This window comes from Notamacropus eugenii, chromosome 4 (genome assembly GCF_028372415.1).
Source record: "Notamacropus eugenii isolate mMacEug1 chromosome 4, mMacEug1.pri_v2, whole genome shotgun sequence".
Taxonomy (NCBI): domain Eukaryota; kingdom Metazoa; phylum Chordata; class Mammalia; order Diprotodontia; family Macropodidae; genus Notamacropus; species Notamacropus eugenii.
This window is the reverse complement of record NC_092875.1, coordinates 193466567-193485486: the sequence shown is the minus strand read 5'-3', so window position 1 is coordinate 193485486 and position 18920 is coordinate 193466567. Positions and strand designations below refer to the sequence as shown.

At 43.6% G+C, this 18920-nt stretch overlaps 1 protein-coding gene across 2 annotated transcripts in view; it reads right to left on the bottom strand.

Annotated features, from left to right (window-relative positions):
• E2F3 (E2F transcription factor 3) overlaps window positions 1–17783 on the bottom strand; it is a 90993-nt gene extending 73210 nt beyond the window's left edge. The window contains exon 1 of one of the 2 annotated variants that reach the window (XM_072603948.1): window positions 17062–17783. In XM_072603948.1, the coding sequence (XP_072460049.1) occupies window positions 17062–17436 (375 nt within the window). In that variant the 5' untranslated portion in view covers window positions 17437–17783. Of the gene's footprint in view, window positions 1–15739; window positions 15873–17061 lie in introns of those variants that run through there. The other variant, XM_072603949.1, reaches the window with a different exon arrangement.
• Between the last annotated feature and the right edge of the window lie 1137 nt (window positions 17784–18920).

The following is an 18920-nucleotide window of genomic DNA, read 5'->3' as shown; positions in this document are numbered from 1 at the left end:
TAGCATATGGAACTCCCTCTACCAATGCACGTCACTTCATAACTTGGCCCTTTCCTGCCTTTCTGGTCTTATACCTTATTCTCCTCCACATACTATTTGATCCAGTGGCATACTTCCTTGGTGGTTTTCCAACATCACACTGTATTTTCTGACTCCAACCATCTTCTCTGGCTGTCCACCATGCTTCTTCATCTCTACCTCCAGCAAGAAGAGGCCCTTCCCAGACCTTAGTGCCTTTCCATTAAGACTACATCCAATTTATCCTGTATATACCTTGTTAATACATAGTTGCTTGTATGTTGTCTCCCCTCATTAAACTGTGAGCTCCTTGAGAACTGGAACTTTGCACTGAGAGGTTGAGTAGCTACATGACCTTGGGCAAGTCACTTAACCCCAACTGCTTTGCCTTTCCCATAAAAAACGACAATATGTCAGCCTAAACATAATATAAAATATGCTATAAAAAAGAAATTACAAGTCAACAGGACAAATGTGAGTAGAGAAATAGTTGGCATGCTCAATCTAGAAAGCACAGCTAAAGTAAAAGCTATCTTTAGAGGACTCCTACACTAGGGTAGTTATATCTCTACAATGGAAATGGGTCTCTCAGACTGTCTGAACCTGACCACTCTCTCCCTTTTTTTTACTATCCACCAGCAGTTCCTTGTATTAACCTGGTTCCCCTAAACTTCCCTAATGAGGTGAGACTAGATTAACCAGCCAAGAAGTATTTCAGTCGGCTTGGCAGTTACATTTCTCAGTATCAATTAAGAGTCTGGCTTGTCTGGATTATTAATCAATCTTTTGTGAATGAGGTTCCCATCAATCCATCTCCCCACTCAGCCCCTAAAGCCTGTTCACCCCTAGGTGAAGTGATAAAATGAGGAGTCCCTAAGAAGGTAAAACTGAGAACCCAATCTAAGATACACAGTGATTTCAACAAGGTGAAGATGCCCCATGAGGCCCTAGCCAGCCCCCATATTAACTCCATATTATTAAAAAAAAAAAAAGGCCTAGATGTCAAATAATTGTCAAAGATAAATCAGGTGACAGTAGAACCAATACTTGATCTCAACAATGACAACTTTCCTAATGTATTATCTTCTACCCCATTTTTCAAATCTAAGGAACAGAACCTCAGCTACCATGTTTCAGATCCAACATGGCTATGCATAAACATTGGTTTTACTTTCTTCTATTAAAAAGTTATTGAGCTCAACCATGGCTGTAGGGCTAGGGACACGAGGGTAACTGCTGAGTCACCTTAGAACTTCTGCAGAGGTGGCCACAGTTCAAAAGCCACGCCTCAGCCACCCCTGCTATACCGAGAAGCAGAAAATTTTGAAATTTACGGAAACAGAAAAGCTGATCCTTGAACACTAAGGCAAAGACAGGAAGGAAGAAATGAGCAGTGGTTTGCCTCACTTTCCCAACCTCTACAATACAATCAACCACGAATGGTATATTTAAAACTGTCACCACCACCACCAGATGTTGCCACAGTTAAAGGTGACTGGAAATAGAAAGAAGAGATTGTCTCTGGGGACTTTGGAGACAGTTTCAGGAGAACATAAAGGGAAAAGTGGGCAGTGTTGGATCTTTTCCACATGCATCTTACAAGTAATGCAGCTTCTTGTCAAAAATAACTGGTGACTTACTACATTTTTTTTATATTATCCACCAAAAGCTTTGCTCCCAATGAAATTACCCTGGTAATCAAAATAATCAAATATTTAAGTATTAGTAATGTTTCCAAAATCGGCAAAATTGGTTTGCTTGGCTGACAATCTGGTTATTTATATAAAGAATTTGGCAACGAAAATACTACTTCTAAGGTGACAGTAATAGTAGAAAAAGTAAGAGGGAAATTTATAAAAAATTATTGTCAAACATATCCTCTGAGAGAAAAGTGAAAAAAATTCACGTGTATTGCTAGAGGCTAGCCTGAAAAGGCTGACGAAATTCCAAGACACGGATTTGTTACCAGTTCACTGCTGTGGCATCAGGGATTCTTCCAAGTAATAATGACAATAATGTCAATAACTCTAGTGCTTACTACGTGCCAGGCACTCCACTAAACACTTTACAATTATTATCTCATACCCACTTCAATATTCCCATTTAAAAGATGAGGCTGGCTAGGAACAAAGCATAACTAAATCTATCTACCAGTTAGCTCAGGCAACCAAAGACAACTTTACAGGTTGGAGAAATGCTAGATTCAAACACTAAGCAAATCATTATACCTAATATGAAAGCACTTTCAGTTTAACTACAGGACAATCAGAGATAAAAGTGAAGACTATAAACCTCTTTGTTAAGGAAAGTACATTTTAAAAATATTTTTTTAAAAGGTATTCTTCAAATTTGGACTTATCCTTTAGAGGGGGAATCAAGACTGTGGAATAATGGAAAACGTATTGACTCTAAAGTAAATGTCCCAGGTTTCAAATGCTGTCTATTGCACGTGGCTTGTATGACTTTGGGAAAACCATTTAGCCTTAGCTGGGCTAGATGGACTGAGGTCCCTTGGACTTAATAAGGCACTGGATATAGGAACCTTTTTGATAAGGCACTTTCTTGTTGCTCCAGTTACCAAAGTAGACACTGAATGAAATAAAGAAAATGTCCCAGAAAGCTGGGCTGCAGTTGTGAACATGTGGGAATAGAGAAGAAAGAGAATCTCCCTTCCCAAAGTTACTGTGGACTGAGCGAAGAACTTCTGCATATATCTAATTAGTTAATAGTGTATGTCCAGCTTCCTGGGCCTTTTGAGGATTACAGATATACAAGTAGAAGGCATCATCAAACCCAGCTCCCTTGGATTACAGAGAAAAAAACATAACAAAGGTAGCTATGCCCAAGGTCCTAGTGGATCACTAGTTATCTGACTGTAGGTTAAGTCACAGAATCAGGGACTATGGAAGCCATCTAACCCAAGCCTCTCATTTTACTGCTGAGGAAACTGAGACTGAGAGATGGTAAATGATCTGCTCAGGGTTATACAGCCAGTAAGTGTCAGAGGCAAAGTTGTACCCTGGTCTTCCTGATTCCAAGCATATGTAAAGTGAGGATATTAGTGCCTGCCCTACTTACTTCGATGCACTTCTGTGAGAAAAGTGATTTGCAATCATAAAGCATAAATGTGAGTAGTTTTGTTAGAGGTAACTGGAGTTCCACCAAAAGCATGTTTTAAGAGTTTATTGAACATTTAGTGGGCCTACCATGTAGGCAAGTATTGTAAGGTAGGGTGCATGGCTTCCACAAAGCCAAAGAAAACTGAGAGAGTTCCATTAAAAAAAAAAAAAAAAAAGACTGGGTCTCCCCATCTTGCCAAGGTTGGAAATCTGATCCCAATTTGGTATGAAAATTTTGACTGGTCCTACTTCCAACCTGGATCAGTTTGCCACTCTGGTGGCTCTCACCATATTAATGCTGAAATTAGTGTGGACACCCCATTGGCATAATTCACTGTAGTGTAGAACTTCTGAGTACAAGAGATTCACCAGTCTAGGATGACAAGCATGTGCCACCATCCCTAGCTATGGTTCCTAAAAGGGTGAAAAATGTTTCCCAGTGTCAAGATGACTGGAATATAAACATGGAAAAGGAAAACATGGGATCGAATGAAAATAAGAAAGGTAGCAAACTATGCATAGTGTAAGTATCAGCAGCAGAAATTCTACAACGTATTCTGCTACCTAATTACAGCAACAAAATCAGTCACTTCAAGAAATGCTACAAATAGTCAAACACCAGTTATATACTCAAAACCAGTTATAATAGATGCTTAGAATTCATAGCTTCTTCTTTCAGATGAGTCTGATGCTTTCATTTTTAAACATGAATACACCAGAACTAACCAAATATAAATGCAACTTTATGGTTTTATAATCAGTAAAATTAGATGCAAAAGAAAAAGTAAAATAAATAGGTGTGTCATACCTCAGAACATAATTATGTAGCTTTTAAAATCAAAAAAGCTAGCAAAAAACCCCAAACTTGTAATTTCATCAGGGTCGAGAGCTTCTGGTGAGGAACTTCCTTGACCAGTGTCAATTCAGTGCCAGATTTCCTGTCATGTGTAGTTTTGATTGTGTTATATAGTCCATGAAAAGAGTCTTCACTGTCATTAAGAACATAATTAAGAGATAAGGAAATGGAACAAGTAGTTTTAAAAATAAGATCTTTGATTTCATTAGTAAGAGAACTTTCAATGAGGACTACAACTTAGACACTTAGAGTTGTCTGGGGGAAGTAAAACCACTTGTCTAAGGTCACCCAAGCAGGATGTATCAAAGGTTGGACTTGAACCAGTCTTCCTGACTCAAGAGGCTCACTCTATTCTCTATGCCACAAGGTGTCTCCTCCTTTGCCTTTCTTCAAAGACAACTCTCTCCAGTTTTCTCTTAGTCTGGGAACTGATAGAGAGCAAGACTTCTTTAATGCACCAATGACAACATATGTGAAAAAAAAGAACTCATAACACAGACATGTTCACTTTGTGTATTTGTTAAGTTCAGAATTATTAAAACAAAAAGCTCATGATATTCCAACACTGCAGATTCCTCCAAACAAATCTGAGGATATTGAAATAAATTATGAAAGGCACTTACTATACCATATCAATTTTTAAAAAAGAGAATCCTCTGCTATATGATTCCAAACATCATGTTTATTAGATTTCGCCCTATCTTCCCCTCACTTTCAAAAGCCCAATGGATATTTCCATGTAGATGTCCTATTTTCCTCTCAAACTTAACATGTTCAAACTAAATTCTCCTCCCTTTCACGTTTTAATCTATCTGGATAAGGCCTCCCCATCACTCCCAGGCTGGAAGTACAGTGGCCATTCATTAGCCCAATCCTACTACTGATCAGTAGGGGAGCTCTAAGCTGCTATTTACAACCAATTGACCAGTTGACCCCTCCTTGGGCTGCCTAGTGGCTCTCTGCTCTGGGGGCCAACCAAATTGGTGGCTGACATATGCAGACACATGACTGGCTTAGCCCACTGCAACCCCAAACCCCCATATTCAAGAGATCCTCACCATCCTCAGCCTTCTTGCTAGCAATAAAAATGTTGTTGATCTTGCTAAGTCCTACACAATGCCACTATGTTAATTTTCTGTTTAGGAGAGTGGTTTCGTTAGTTCATTAAGTTAAAGCAATGCTTAATTGCCTTCATCATATTCTTCTTCTATTCAACAATTTTTCAATAAAGGCTCAATATTGTGTATCAGAACAGTTAAACAAGTTTTCTTAAGCATGGTGCTAGGCACAGTTGAGTGGTGAAGTCATGTTAATTTAGAACTATATAATCTAATTGGGCAGCTATGTGGTGCAGTAGACAGAGTAACAGATCTGAAGTCAGGGAGAATTGAGTTCCAATCAGGACTCAAACACTTACTAGCTCTGAGGCCCTGGGCAAGTCTCTTAATCCTATTTGCCTCAGTTTCCCCATCTGTAAAATAAGTTGGAGAAGGAAATGGCAAATCACTTTAATATTTTGTCAATCCCAAATGGGGTCATGAAGAGTCTGAAATGACTGAACAATAAAAAGATATAGTCTATCTGGTCAATTAATTAGTACTTAAGTCTTGTTTGTAAAATTCTTGGGGACAGAAAGGCTGTATTTTATACTTATTTCATATTCCCACAATAAAAGCACGTAGGAAGTGCTCAGTACTTTCTTGGTGCCACCAATGGTGATGTGCCCAGTCTCAAAAGGGGGCATCTTCTACTAGGTTATAAGAACTATTATCAGTGCAAAGGTTAGTTTTATATTGACGGCAGCACACTAAATAGCATGCTCCCTTTCTATATAGTTAGGTGAGATCTGACTTGTGGGAAGATCACTGGATCAATCTGGAGTCCAGAAGACCCAATTCAAGCAGATGATCCGTGACCCTGATCAAGTCCCTTCAGCGCTTGAAATCTTAAGTTTCCTCATCTGTAAAATGACAGTAACTTCCAATACCTAACCTAGGATGAAATAAATATCCAAGTTATTTTAGAAACTATAAAACCCACAAAAATACATAATTACAATTAGAACAAATCAGCTATTTTATGTATGCCTTGCCAGGCACTGTACTGGTGGCTTAATAAATGCTTGGTGATTGACCGGATGTTGGCTGGCCTATATGGTGATATGGAGGCCTTAGGATTTACAATGAGATTAAATCACTGTGCCACAACCTTGCCCTTCCCCCAATATTTTAAGGTGAAATTAGGCTAAAAGAATAAAAGTTGTTTGTAAAGAAAGGAATGCAGTCTCCCTCTTTTAATATCTGCTCTCTTGAAAAGTAGGCAATTAAAGTATGTGAAACACTGTTTTTAGTTATATCTACACAGATAATTAAAATGGAAATTTAAGGTTATCTTTCAGGACAAGTTTTTGCCTTGGTAGTGAAATCCTGGGTTAATCTGTATGAATGAATTTCCAAGTTTAAAACCATTGGCTGAGCCAGGTTTTCCTTGTCCAGTGGTTATTCCTTTATGTTACTGCTCAGTTGCCAACAACACATATGCAAGGAAAGATGCTGGGCACGTGGAAAGGAAGAAAGGAAACCTGCCATCCACCCCCTTTAGAATGGCTCTGTGTGTAGCTGTTCTGGTCATGCACTCCAGCTACTCCATAAAAACCAAAGCAGGGAAAAAATAGGAAAAGGAAAAGAACATAGAACACTGTACCACAGTAGTTCTACAGCAAGTTTTCTCTTACATTTCTTTATACTGAAAATCAGTGCATTGAAGGTGTTTTTCCCTAGTCAGTCAAGAGAATGTTTCAAAGGTCTAGTACACAGAATTTTGAATCAGAAGACATGAATTTTAAAACCACCTCTGACACTTACCTAGAGTGTAACCTTAGACAAGTCTGTCCTAGGCCTCAGCTTTCTCATCCATAAAATGAGGTTAAATTAAATAGCCTTTAAGGTGCTTCCTAAGGAATCCAAGGATAGGAGATTTTAACCTTTTTTTTGTGTCATGGACCCCTCTGGAAGTCTGGCGAAACCTATGGATCCTTTCTCAGGATGTTTTTAAATGCGTAAGATTACAAAGGACATCAATTATATTAATATATGGTTATCAGAATATTAAAAAAAATACAAATTCATGGACCCTGGGTAAGAGTCCTTGTTCTAAAGGTCACCAGGCACAATCTAAACCTGAGAAAAGGGCAGAATGAAGACTGTCCACTTCCCACCCAGGAGGGATCACCTTCTAGAAAACTTCAAAGGGTAGAAATCAGGCTTAAAGAGAATGATATTTTCACCATCATCAAACTGCTATTTGAGGCCCACAGGACCATACAGTAAAAGTGCTACCTTGTACAGAGCCATTCTCCCAATCTGTGGGTGGATGGCAATTTTCCCTTCTTTCTAAATCCCCAGCACCCTCACTCGCAATCCTAGCTGGCAGCTAAGTAATGACTTGGGGAAGTAGCTGCTAGAAGAAAACCTGGCTCAGGCAGTGGTGCTAAAAAAGACTTAAAAATCAGACTCCCTATCAATCAACCCTCAATTCACCACTTTCCTTTACCAATGAAATCACAGAAGAGGGCCCTATAAGCTCTTAGTTCCTGCCTAAAAGGTACCAAATAAATCAGAGCCACCTTAGACTGTATTTTATTTTTATTCAAACAGTGGTATAAAATCATACTTGATCATAGACTTATGGCTGGAAGGAGCCTGGGGTCATTTAACTCAAACTCTCATTTTATACATAAGCAAATTGAGGAACAAGGTTACATGACTAATTAAGTGGAAAAGCCAAGACTTGAATTCAAGTTGTGTGACTCCTTTTCAGCAAGTCAAAGATGCTTATTCTATTTTTAAGGTCTCTAAGTTCTATAAATAAAGTTATTTTAAGGAAATTAATTAACTTTAGTTTTTAAGAATTAAACATCAACATTTTGATCAAAGATCTTCCCTGAGCAGGTAGTAACATCCCAACATGAGGGAGGAGCCCTAGAGAAGAAGTGACACTGTTACCATCAGTCACTGAAGAGGAGGTCAAAATCTTCAAGTGCCACTCTTGTAAACAGTTTTTAATAAAGACAACACCATCCTGATTGTATGTTTTGTAAAATATATTCTTCATTCTGCCTGGATTTGAACTGTCAAGTTTACAGAAAACATTAGTACAAAATTTGCAAATTACTCACCATGGACAACTTACTCAAAGTTACTCATTCCTTTTTATTCCCTTTTATCTAGCACCTAAGTGATAAGCAAATACAATGCCTCAATGAGTTGGTACCCTTGGGGAACATGAAATTCCACAGAAGTGAGTTGGGTTTTATTTTTTAAAACTTATTCCCTTATGACAGTTAAAAAAAAATTTAACCATTTTTGTTGGAAAATCTGCTAAAATATCACACACTTCCCCACACTTAAGGGACACAATGACTATTATTTACAGCACTTTAGGATTTGCAAAATGATGTACTTTCATCATCTCATTGGAAAAGCTCAGGATAACAACGTACTGAGTAAGCCTTTATTACTGTCTTTGACCTTTTTCTCTCATCGATAAACTGAATTGACTAGAGTCACTTAGGTCCCTTCCACTGTTAAAACTGTGTTTTTAAAATGTTTATGAAGATTGGTCTTTGTACCGTACTAACAGATAGACTGGCCTATCAGATCACTCCCACAGGTATCTGAGTCCTCACTATGTACTCAACATTGCAATGGGCATTTTGAGAGTATTAAGCTGAGAGGGAGCCAAAGAGGAGTATAGAAGTTCTCTACCAACTGAACTCTTTGACTTAGCATCAGATTTCTATGGGTGGTTCCTTTTTAGCCATCTCACCAATGACTCTCTCCTACATGAGCTCCATTGAGGTGTCTTGCCACACATACAGGAGCTAATTCTGCTTTTCCTAGGGCCATTAGTATTAAACTACCTGGTTTAATTCTTATCCTTTTACAGATGAGGAGGCAGAAAATTAGTAAGTGGACAGATACACCAATTTGAGTGCTGCCTACAAATCCAGTACTCTACACCACACGTACGTGCTCCTTACAATATTTTCTGAGCCTACTGTGTTAGTCCAGTTTCCCTTAGTCTAAATTTCTCCTACAACTCTACTGTGACTGCCATGGCTAATAATAGCCTGCATTTATATAATACTTCAAGGTTTGCAAGGCACTTTAAAAATATTATCTCATTTGAGTCTCACAGAAATCCTGGGAAGTAGATTCTACTATTATCCTCATTTTAAATGGGGAAACTGAGGCAGTGGTTAAGTGACTTGTCTAGGATGACAGTTACTAAGTGCCTGAGGCCAGAATTGAACTCAGGTGTTCCTGACTCCAGGTCCCTCCTGCTCTATCCATGATGCTACCCGGCTGCCATAACTACCTTATTTTATATCAATAGGCAATTATTAAGTGTTTATAGATTAGAGACTGAGCTAATCATTGAGAATACAAAAAAAAAGTTAAAAATCTCTGCCTTCAAGAAACTTAGATTTTAACGACCAAGATAAGTGTGAACATAATAAATATATACATGATGTATACAAAATGTATGCAGTTATTTATGTTCATATTTATCTCTGAATTAAAATGTAAAAACACTATAAACAGTAAGTAGGTTTTTCAGGGAGTGAACCAGCAGCTGGATAGAGCAAGAAAGGCTTTATACAGAAGGGAGTGCCTGAGCTGATTTACCTCTCTTCAGTCACTTGTCACCAAGTGCCCATTAGATTGTAAGCACTTTGAGGGCAAGGTCTGTCTCTGGCCTCTTCATATTCCAAATGCATAGTCTAGTGCCTGGCACATGGTAGGTAATAATCATAAATAAATTTTTACTTACCACTGTTTATGTCTCACTTTATAAATCAGTTGTTATAGAAATAAATATCTATATTTTTTAAGATCTGTGTTTCACTAGTGCGATAAACTCACAGCGACCAAATCAGCAACTCTTTTTGCAATTTAGTCTTAAAGAGAGCCACCTAGAACACAGAGAGGTTGATTACCCAGGATCATGCCCCCAGAAAGTGTCAAGAGGCAAAACCCAACCCAGTTCACCCTAACACTGAGGCCTTGCTCTATAGTTCGTTCTGGCATATTCCCTTTTTATTTTATGTACAACTGTCACTTATCTATATATCAGGAGTTTCAAACTTTCATGTATTATATACACTGCAAATGTACATAATTCTGTAGAATGAGATAATTGATGAAATATTTGATTCTAGAGTCAATCGAGACAGTAAGTAAGGGGTGTGATATGGTGAGGCCTGCCCTTTAGGAAAATCACTTCCACACCCTGTGTACAGATTGGTAAATCGAGAGACCATAAGCAAGGGGACCAGTTAGGAGGCTATTGAAATAATCCAGGTAAGAGTCCATGAGGGTCTGAACTAGGATGGTAGCAGTGTAAGCAGAGACAAAGGGGCACAAGTAGAGGCAAAATAAGATTTAGCAACTGATTGGCTATGTAGGGTAAGAAAAAGTGAGTTAATGATACTAAAGTTGAGAATCTAAGTGCCTAGGATAGTAAAAGGCAAGTTTGGAAGATAGGGGGCTGAGGGGTACGGATAAAGGGGAAGATAATATAATGAAATCAGATGTGTGACTCTTTGTCCCACCAGGAAAAGGGTTAAAGATGGGGCTCTTATTGGTCACTGCCTGGAGGCCCACACTGAGGGCACCTATCAGCTACAAGGTGATCGAGCTATAGGCAAAGGGAGGAGGAATTTTCCCAGTGGCACTTGTGGAGCTGGTAGAGGTTAGTTACAGCTGTCTTGAAGGGCAGATGCCTGACTTAGAAGGAGATTGGGGACTTGCAAGATTGAGGGAAGGGGCAGAGTGGGGAAATGTTGGAAACATGAGTGGGAAGATATCATTGTTTTGGAGAGAAGAGCCAGGAGAGGGTTTGATGGTTGACCCAGGGTTTGATGTTTTGAAAGGGAGACCACACAGCCCCTGGAGTCAAGCCAGAGCCACCCCACAAGGGCTACGACTATCCCTTATCTAGACAAGGAAGATAGAGCATGAGCTTTGTAACATTTACTTGGTCATAAGTTCTTTTCTTGATAAGATCACAGACTAGAGTCTCAGAGGCTAAGGAGTTCAACCCTCCCATTTTACAGATGAAGAGACTAAGACATGAGGAGACTGATTAAATGACTTGCTCAAGGTCACATGGTTTAGCACAAACTGTGGAGTTGTAGCTGCATTCTTTGTGGCTGAGGTCAGAGAAATAAGGCCTTCAGAGTAGAGGGTCCAATTTGCAAAGCACATTTCACTTTTGCAGGAAGCTGAATTTAAATGACTCCTCCAGAGAAGATGGGTGATATCTCCTTCTTAAAGGAGTAAAATTTTTTTTATTCTGCATCTATCCCATTTCCTCAACTAGCCAAGAAGCCAAAGATCCCATTTTTTTTTCTCATTCTGCACTGTTGGCTTATGCAATTTTTTCCACAATTGTCTTCTTTGATGAACAGGCATTCTTTAAGTCAGTCCTTGGTGCCTCGCTGAGGATCTAAAGCAGTGAGGAAGTAGATAGGACTAGTGGTTTCCTACATGTACATTCCCACTTATTTTCCCTTTTTGGTTTCATGAATAATGACAATGTAATCTTCCCTGTTCATGCTTCTTGGAATTTGAAAACATTTTTTATGCCAACAGCCCTGGATATAACCATTAACCCTCATGACTAGTGCCTAAAAAGAAATAAGGGCAGACACAAAGAATAAGATAGAAGCTTTAAAAGGTCTAATAATTTATTTACTGTGCTGTTTGGAATGTAGCCTGCCTCCCAAATATGTCAAACCACTACAACATTATGTCTTTGAAACGAAAAAACTGTACAGAATAAATACCAATCGGGGGAAAAGAAGGGCATCCTACAAAATATAGGTCAATATAGTCAGATATAGGCCAATAGAGTACTTACATATTTTCTTTTGACTTAGTTTTCATGAAAATCTGTGGGATACACCTAGTTACTGTTACAGCTGAATGCTTGTGTTCTTTACTTCTTGGGGCAATTGGTGCTAAAGATGGGAGAGATGATTAGGGGAGGAAAATGGGAAACAATGACAACATGGATTGGCATATGAAGCCAAATATAGGGGATGTATCTATCTACTGTGAAAGCTGTATAATAATGTCACCAAATCCTTATGAAGATGATTGTCAAAGGGCACTCAACGTTTAACATGTAAGTGGTGCACTTCTTGGCCTGGCTCTACAAACAGGCCTCCAATGAAAATCCTTTGATGGGGTGACTAACGTAAAAATTTCTAGCTATTCCTTCTCCAGGTGCTATTACTTACAAAGCTCCACCTCAGGACAATTTCTCCCCCAGGTTAGCTTTCCACAGCACATTATTAGTGTGAGCATCCACTCATGACCAAATACCACTTAGGGTGATGATTTAGAGAAAAACCAAACCAAACCAAACAATTGTTTCCTGAACACAAGCTGAGCCTCTTTTGCCCACACTAAAGCATTTAAAAGTGTGCTTTGTTTTACAGATGATTACAGGGGTGCCATTTGTAATGATTACAGTGGTACTGCCAGAGCCTGGGCACTGCATTATATTCCATTTTTGGGGAGTGCAGTGACTAAAAATCTCTCCAGTCTTAAATTTGGCATCACCTACATATCTCAGCAGAAACAAGATTATTGAGTAAAGAACCACAGGAATCCAACATTTTTCTTCTGCATTCTAGTAGGGGGGAAAACCCACTGAAATAGCACCTATAGTTCTTCTGGTCTAACACAGAAACCTGAAGAAAGGTTTTTCTCCCCCCTGGCAGAATATAATCAGTAGGTTGTTTTGCCTAGATTAAACTACAATCAGGCTTGGCAGATCTTTGTCTATGATGTTTGAAATTCTCAAAACTTCTAAAAATAATGCTAAACCATCTCATTTTCTCCTCAGCAATAAAAACAAGTTGCTTTGATATTTTGAAGGAGTTGAACACAGTTGGGGCTTCTTTTCTTGATTATTCAAGATAGATGTTGGGGGGAAGGGGAAATGTGGGAGGGAAAGAAATTGATTCTTATGAAGACCAGCACAGGTTTTTCCTATTGTAAATCACCAGGAAATCAAGGAATTACATGGGAATGTCTCTACCCAAATCTGTTAACCTTTCTGGCAAAAAATGATTCAGAGCTAAGTGCTTTAAGAGGTCAACCGACCACCTTGGTTGACAAATCTTCCTACAATAACATTCAACATTTCTCTCCCATCATTGAGATGGCAGTTTAAAAACAAAAAAAAAGGCTAATTAGATGTCATTATTAATCTCTTTACATTGCTATCATGTTTTGACACAAATGTTTTTAAAAAGATGTTTTGCATAAAAAGCTTCTAAGGATCCTTCCAGGTAATATAATTTCATAGATTTAAGGCAGGAAAGGATCTTGGAAGTCACCTAGATTGACCCTCTTATTTTACAGATAAAGACACTGAGGCACAGAGAAGTTCTATAGCTAATATCTGAGGTTGATTTTGAGTCTAGGTGTTCTTGACCCCAGGTCTAGCACCCTATGCACTTCCACATGCCAGTGATAGAAATATTTCTTTAAAGGTTTCAAGTACTCAGAACTATGAGGAACCAGAACTAGGAGTAGAAATAAATACATTCACTGCTCTAACTACTTGAAAAATGGTTTTCAAAATTTCTTCTTTTGTAATAGTGATATATCACCTAGTTCTCCATTCACTTCATCTTGGTGATTCTTCTCTACCTATTCTGGGGAAGAATGAGAGCGACATCAATAAAATTCTTAGAGAATTATACAGTCAGCTAAATAAAGACAGACTTGGCTGTCCCGATTTCTAGTCCAAAGTTTCTTCCACTATACCATGGTGTCTCTCATGAATTAAACCAGACAAGTTGCAGAGATTTGGATTTTATCTTAACTAGTTACCAGGAGAGAAGCACTTTATGGCTCTCACACTTTCCCACTATCATACAAATCTCAAGCAAGACCTAAAAGAAACATGCATTTGCTTAGGTGTTACAGGTCAGGTCTGTAAGACAGTGGCAGAATTATACACAGGCAAATATAGGTAAAACATGTACAAGCATGTTCTGGTCAAGTCAGTGATACAATGGTGCTCATAAGAGTACAAGTTACTCAGGTGTGTAGGAGAAAATCAAGACAAACCTAGGGATGGATCACAATTACCCCCTGCTGGAAGGCTCCCGTTGTAGATGGTTAGCCTCTTTTTTGACAATTAACTCCATTGAACATTTACTGTATGTATCTTTGGGCATCACACAGGTTAAAATCCAAATGTAAGAGGAACTAGAGAAGCTTCATTTATTCCTAAATAACTCATGTTCCAAAGAACTGAGCTCTCTCTTCCATCTGACCCTACATCTTTCCCCTGCAATTATGGCTATCCAATGTTAACCCAACCTCCAACTTCTAACAGCTATGTGCTTAACAAATAGTACAATCAACAACCCATTCCAATTGTTGAGGAGTGGAGCAAGAAGCCAACCTCCACCTATTACTTCAGAGAGATATATGTGTGTGTGTGTATAAACACACACACACATACATATACATACATATATGTACACTTCATATATATATATATATATATATGTATATATATATTTCTGCACCTTTGTCCTCCTCCCTCATTCCCCTCCCCCCATGCTCCTGGAGGGGCTGCGGACTTTGCATTTTTATCTTCAGCTTCCTTCCCAAGCAGCCCATATTCCAAGCCCTTAATAGACTATTCCCAAGAACTCCATTCTAGTCTTCTTCCATCAGACCCTACCTCTCTCCCTCCAACCACAGCTGTCCGGACATCAGCCCCACCTCCTACTTCTAACAGCTATGCGCTTAGCAAACTAACACTCCCCTCCAAAGGAGGAGAGGTGAGCCCGGCTGGGGCCGTTTTCATTTTTCTTTATCTTCAGCACCTGGTACAAACGCCTGGCACACAGTAGGAACTTAATAAGTGATCGTTGGGTTGGATTGAACATATTGATTACCGATCCCAGAAGGGGTGGCTAAAGATTGAGGCTTCCGGTCATGGCTTTGATACTTGGGCACCGGGTGACCTTTGTGAAGTCACTTTTGCCTCCGCGAGCACGAGCTTTTCATCTGTAAAATGGAGATAATAACCCTGTGCACTACCCACTTCAGCCAGTGGTGAGGAGTGCCCTCTATAAAGTGGCCTCCGGTGTCTCTCCCGATGGGGGAGGGGAGGTGTGAAGGACGGGATGGAGGGGAGAGGGAAAAGGGAAGGCTGTCTAGAAGTGTGCGGATTGAATTACTAACCCCACAGCATCACTGCCAGAGACCCTCACAGCGGGGCGAGCCCGGGGGAGGGCACCCCACGGGGCACTTCGCGCACACACGCGCGCACACACACACACGCACACACACACGCACACACACACACACACACACACACACACACACACACACACACACACACACACTCTCCTGGCTCGAGAAGACTAAAGAGCTAAACACGCGTGGGCAGCCCCCTCCCCTTTTCTCAACCGAGGACCCACCCTCCCTTAAAAAAAATGCCCCCACCCGTTCCCACCCACCCCCTCCCTGGGAGGCCAGGGCATGGAGTTAGTTAGATTTTTCTTGCTTACTCATTTCCCTCCCGCACCCACCGCGCTCTCCCTCCCCCCGCCCCGGCCCGGCTCAGCCTCCTCCCCAGGAGCTCCGGCCCAGCCCCGGGGGGCCCCCGGCGGCGCGCTGCCCCGGCCTCGCCCGCCACTGACCTGCTGCTGGAGGGGCATTTCCGAACCAGCCCCGCCGCGCGGACGGCTGCGGGGGCTGCGGGGCACGGCGCGCTGCCCGGGCCGGGGGGCCCGGAGAGCCGAGCAGGGCGCGCAGGGCACGGGGCGCCGGGGGGGCTATCCCTGACTGTCCCAGGCCAGGGAGCACGAGCAGCCGGAGGAAGTGGGTGCCCCCTCTACCCCGCCAGCGCCCCCTCCCGCCGCCGCCGCCGCCGCCTCCTCCTCCTCCTCCTCCCCAGTCACAGGCGCGTCCTCGGCGCACGTGTGCGAAACGTCACCGGCGGGTCCCGGGGAGAGGGACAGACCGCGGCCGGCGGGACGGGAACCTCGGCTGCCCCCGCCCCCTCGGCAGCCAGGGAGGCGGGGAGGTGGGGGGGACAGGGCGGGGAAGGAAGGGGCAAGGAGGGGGGCAGGGTCAAGGGCAGGCCCAGGGCGCCGCCGAGAAGGCCGGGGCGACTGGGCCACGCGGGTGCTGCCACGATGTGCCCCAGCCGGCTGCCCCAGCCCCCTCCTCCCCGCCCCCCAAACGCACCCCCCACCCCCACGCGGCGCTCTCCTTCCCTCGCCACCTCCCCCAATTCCCGACCCTCCTCCTCCTCCGGTTTCTTTGTTGCAGGGAGTTACTGATCCCAAAATGTCTAAAGCGCCACACAGCCAAGCCCGCGAGTGCCTGGCATTCAGCCCCCCCCCCCAACCTTCCACCAGAACCCCCCCTTCAGGCCACTCCGGGAGCCACCGGTCATAAACTGGGCCACAGGCCCGAGGGCCCGGCCCAAGGGGTGAGAGCTGGACAAGTGTCTGCTCAAGGTCCCAAACCTCCCTTAGTTTTCCCTCTGGCAACTGCCCCCTCCGCCCCCCCCTCCACTTATCTGCTCCCTTCCCCCCAACTTCTTCATCCGGGGCGTGACCCCTTCCGACGCCCTGAGAAAGAGGAAGCTTCAGGTTTTGGGGGGTGGGGTAGGGGTTAGGGAAAAAGTGAAGACAGAAAAGATCTGGGGAGGAGGGGGCGCGAAAAGTTTTCCCGTGTTTCACGTCGTTGGTGCCAAGGCGATCCACGATGCTTCGCGGGTAGTGGGAGCCAAGAGTGGGGCCAGGGGGTGCAGAGGGACCGAGTCCTTAACAATAAACCCCTGCCTCTCTGGGGCGAGAGCCGAAGCCCAACAATGCGGCCCCCAGGGCTTCAGGGGCCCAGATGCCCCCACACTCCAGCCCGAGTCCTGCACATGCCCATACGCCTATCCCATCGCGGCCTGGAGAGGTGGGTGGGGGTGGAGGATGCAGGGAGGTGGGGAGGGGGGTATTACCGGAGGGCCGCCACCGCCGCCTCGTCCTAAGGCTGGTTGCTGTTGCAGCAGCCCCGCTCGGCTCGAGGGTCCGTGCGGGGTGGAGTAGAGGAGGCTGCCGGCGGTCTGCTCCACGCCGGGGACGTTAGTGTGCTGGGGGCCGGCGGCAGCACCCCCACTTTGAAGGGAGGAGGAACAGGAGGAGGTGGTGGTAGTGTTCGTGGTGAGGATCTGGATGTAAGTGCCGGGGGCGGCGGTGGCGGGGAAGCCGGGGCTGGCCAGCAATGCCCTTTTGTCCATGGAGGCTGCAGCAGCGGCGGCGACGGCGGCCGCCCCCTCCCCACCCCCGGCGGTCACCAGGAACTGCTCCAGGGCGGGTTGGATTCCCTTTCTCATCTCTTGCGCTTGCTCTTTTTTTATTGCTCTAATGATTTATAATGTTTTTTTTTCAATTTCTTTATTATTTTCAGTCGGAGTTTCCCGGTCTCTCCTCCGCCTTCTCTCCTCCCCGCCGGGGCGCTTCCAAGTCCCCTTTCTCTCTCTTTTTTTCTTTTTTATTTCTCCGCAATGCACGGCCCCGGGGGCCAAAAATATTCAGGGCTTCGGAGAGAGGAGGGTCTCGGCAGCACAGATATCGGACCGTGAGGGGGGATGGAGGCGGCGGGGGCGGCCGATGCAACGGATTGTGAGCAGGCGGCGGCAGCCCCGGTGCTGCGGCCGGCAGCTGAAAAATGGCTCCAGGAAGCTGCTGCTGACAATGAATGAAGGGATACGGTTTACGCGCCAAGGTCCTCCCGCGAAACTCGGATTTCCCGCCGGCTTTTCAAATCACATCTGCATACCCCCGCCCAGTAGCCAGCCCCTGGCAGCCTCCACAGCCCATTGGCCTCCTCATCCCCCACCCCCTCCCCAATCACCGAGTCCAGCCAGGACCTTCTAGGCTCTCATTGGCCAAGGTGCATCACGGTTACCGAGGCGACGGGGGTTTGATTTGCATACGTAGCTTCTATTGGTTGCGAACCAAGTAGGCTTTATTTCCCCTTTGCCTTTCGTGGCTTCTGTTCACCCCGCCCAGAAGACCCCTCCCGGTCCAAGCCCCACCCCTTTTCCGTCCCTCCCCTCCGGCTCTGCTGACCTAGGAGGAGAAGCCGGGATCGTTGGATTGTGTGAATGGCTAGGGGACAAGTTTCATTTTTGGAGATTTCCAAGGTGACCGTGAGGACAGCTCGGCTACTCTCTCTCTTCACTGGAGACTGAGCAATAGCGGGAGATTCATCCAACACAACACACGTGCTATCTGCAAGTTAGACCATGTGGACGGTACATGACAGGTGGGAGGGAGAGCCCTTTAAACCCTGGGTCGCCTTTCTCCTTCCTGAAACCCAATCAATGCCGCCGCGGGAGCTGATCATGAGGCAGGAGCTGACAGACAGAAGCATGTGGGCATATAGGACCGTGGGGGCCGAAGGCTCGGCTGACATTATCCGGCCCCGTTTATTTAATATTCAAGATGCTTCCCCAGATCTTCATTGCTAACGGGAATTGTGTTTGCAAGGAGAACTGCGTCTGAACATTTTGCCAAATAAAATTTAATCTGAATATTGCTTTCAGGATGGCAGACATCTTTTGACTCATGAGCACATGTTGCCGTGAATCAGTACTAGACTAAGAAGACTGATAGGCTAGCGCCTGACCTAGCCAGTCTGTAATCTTCAGGAAGCACTGTGCACACCCCATGATGACGTTGTCCTCCCAGGGGACACTGCCCTGTGGGACGCCAATATTTCTAATTGTTTTACCTCCTAGGTGCTGTGGGGAAGTTCTCCCTTTGCAAAGAGAGCCCTTGGACAGATATAAATTCGAAGAACCTTTAGAGAGAT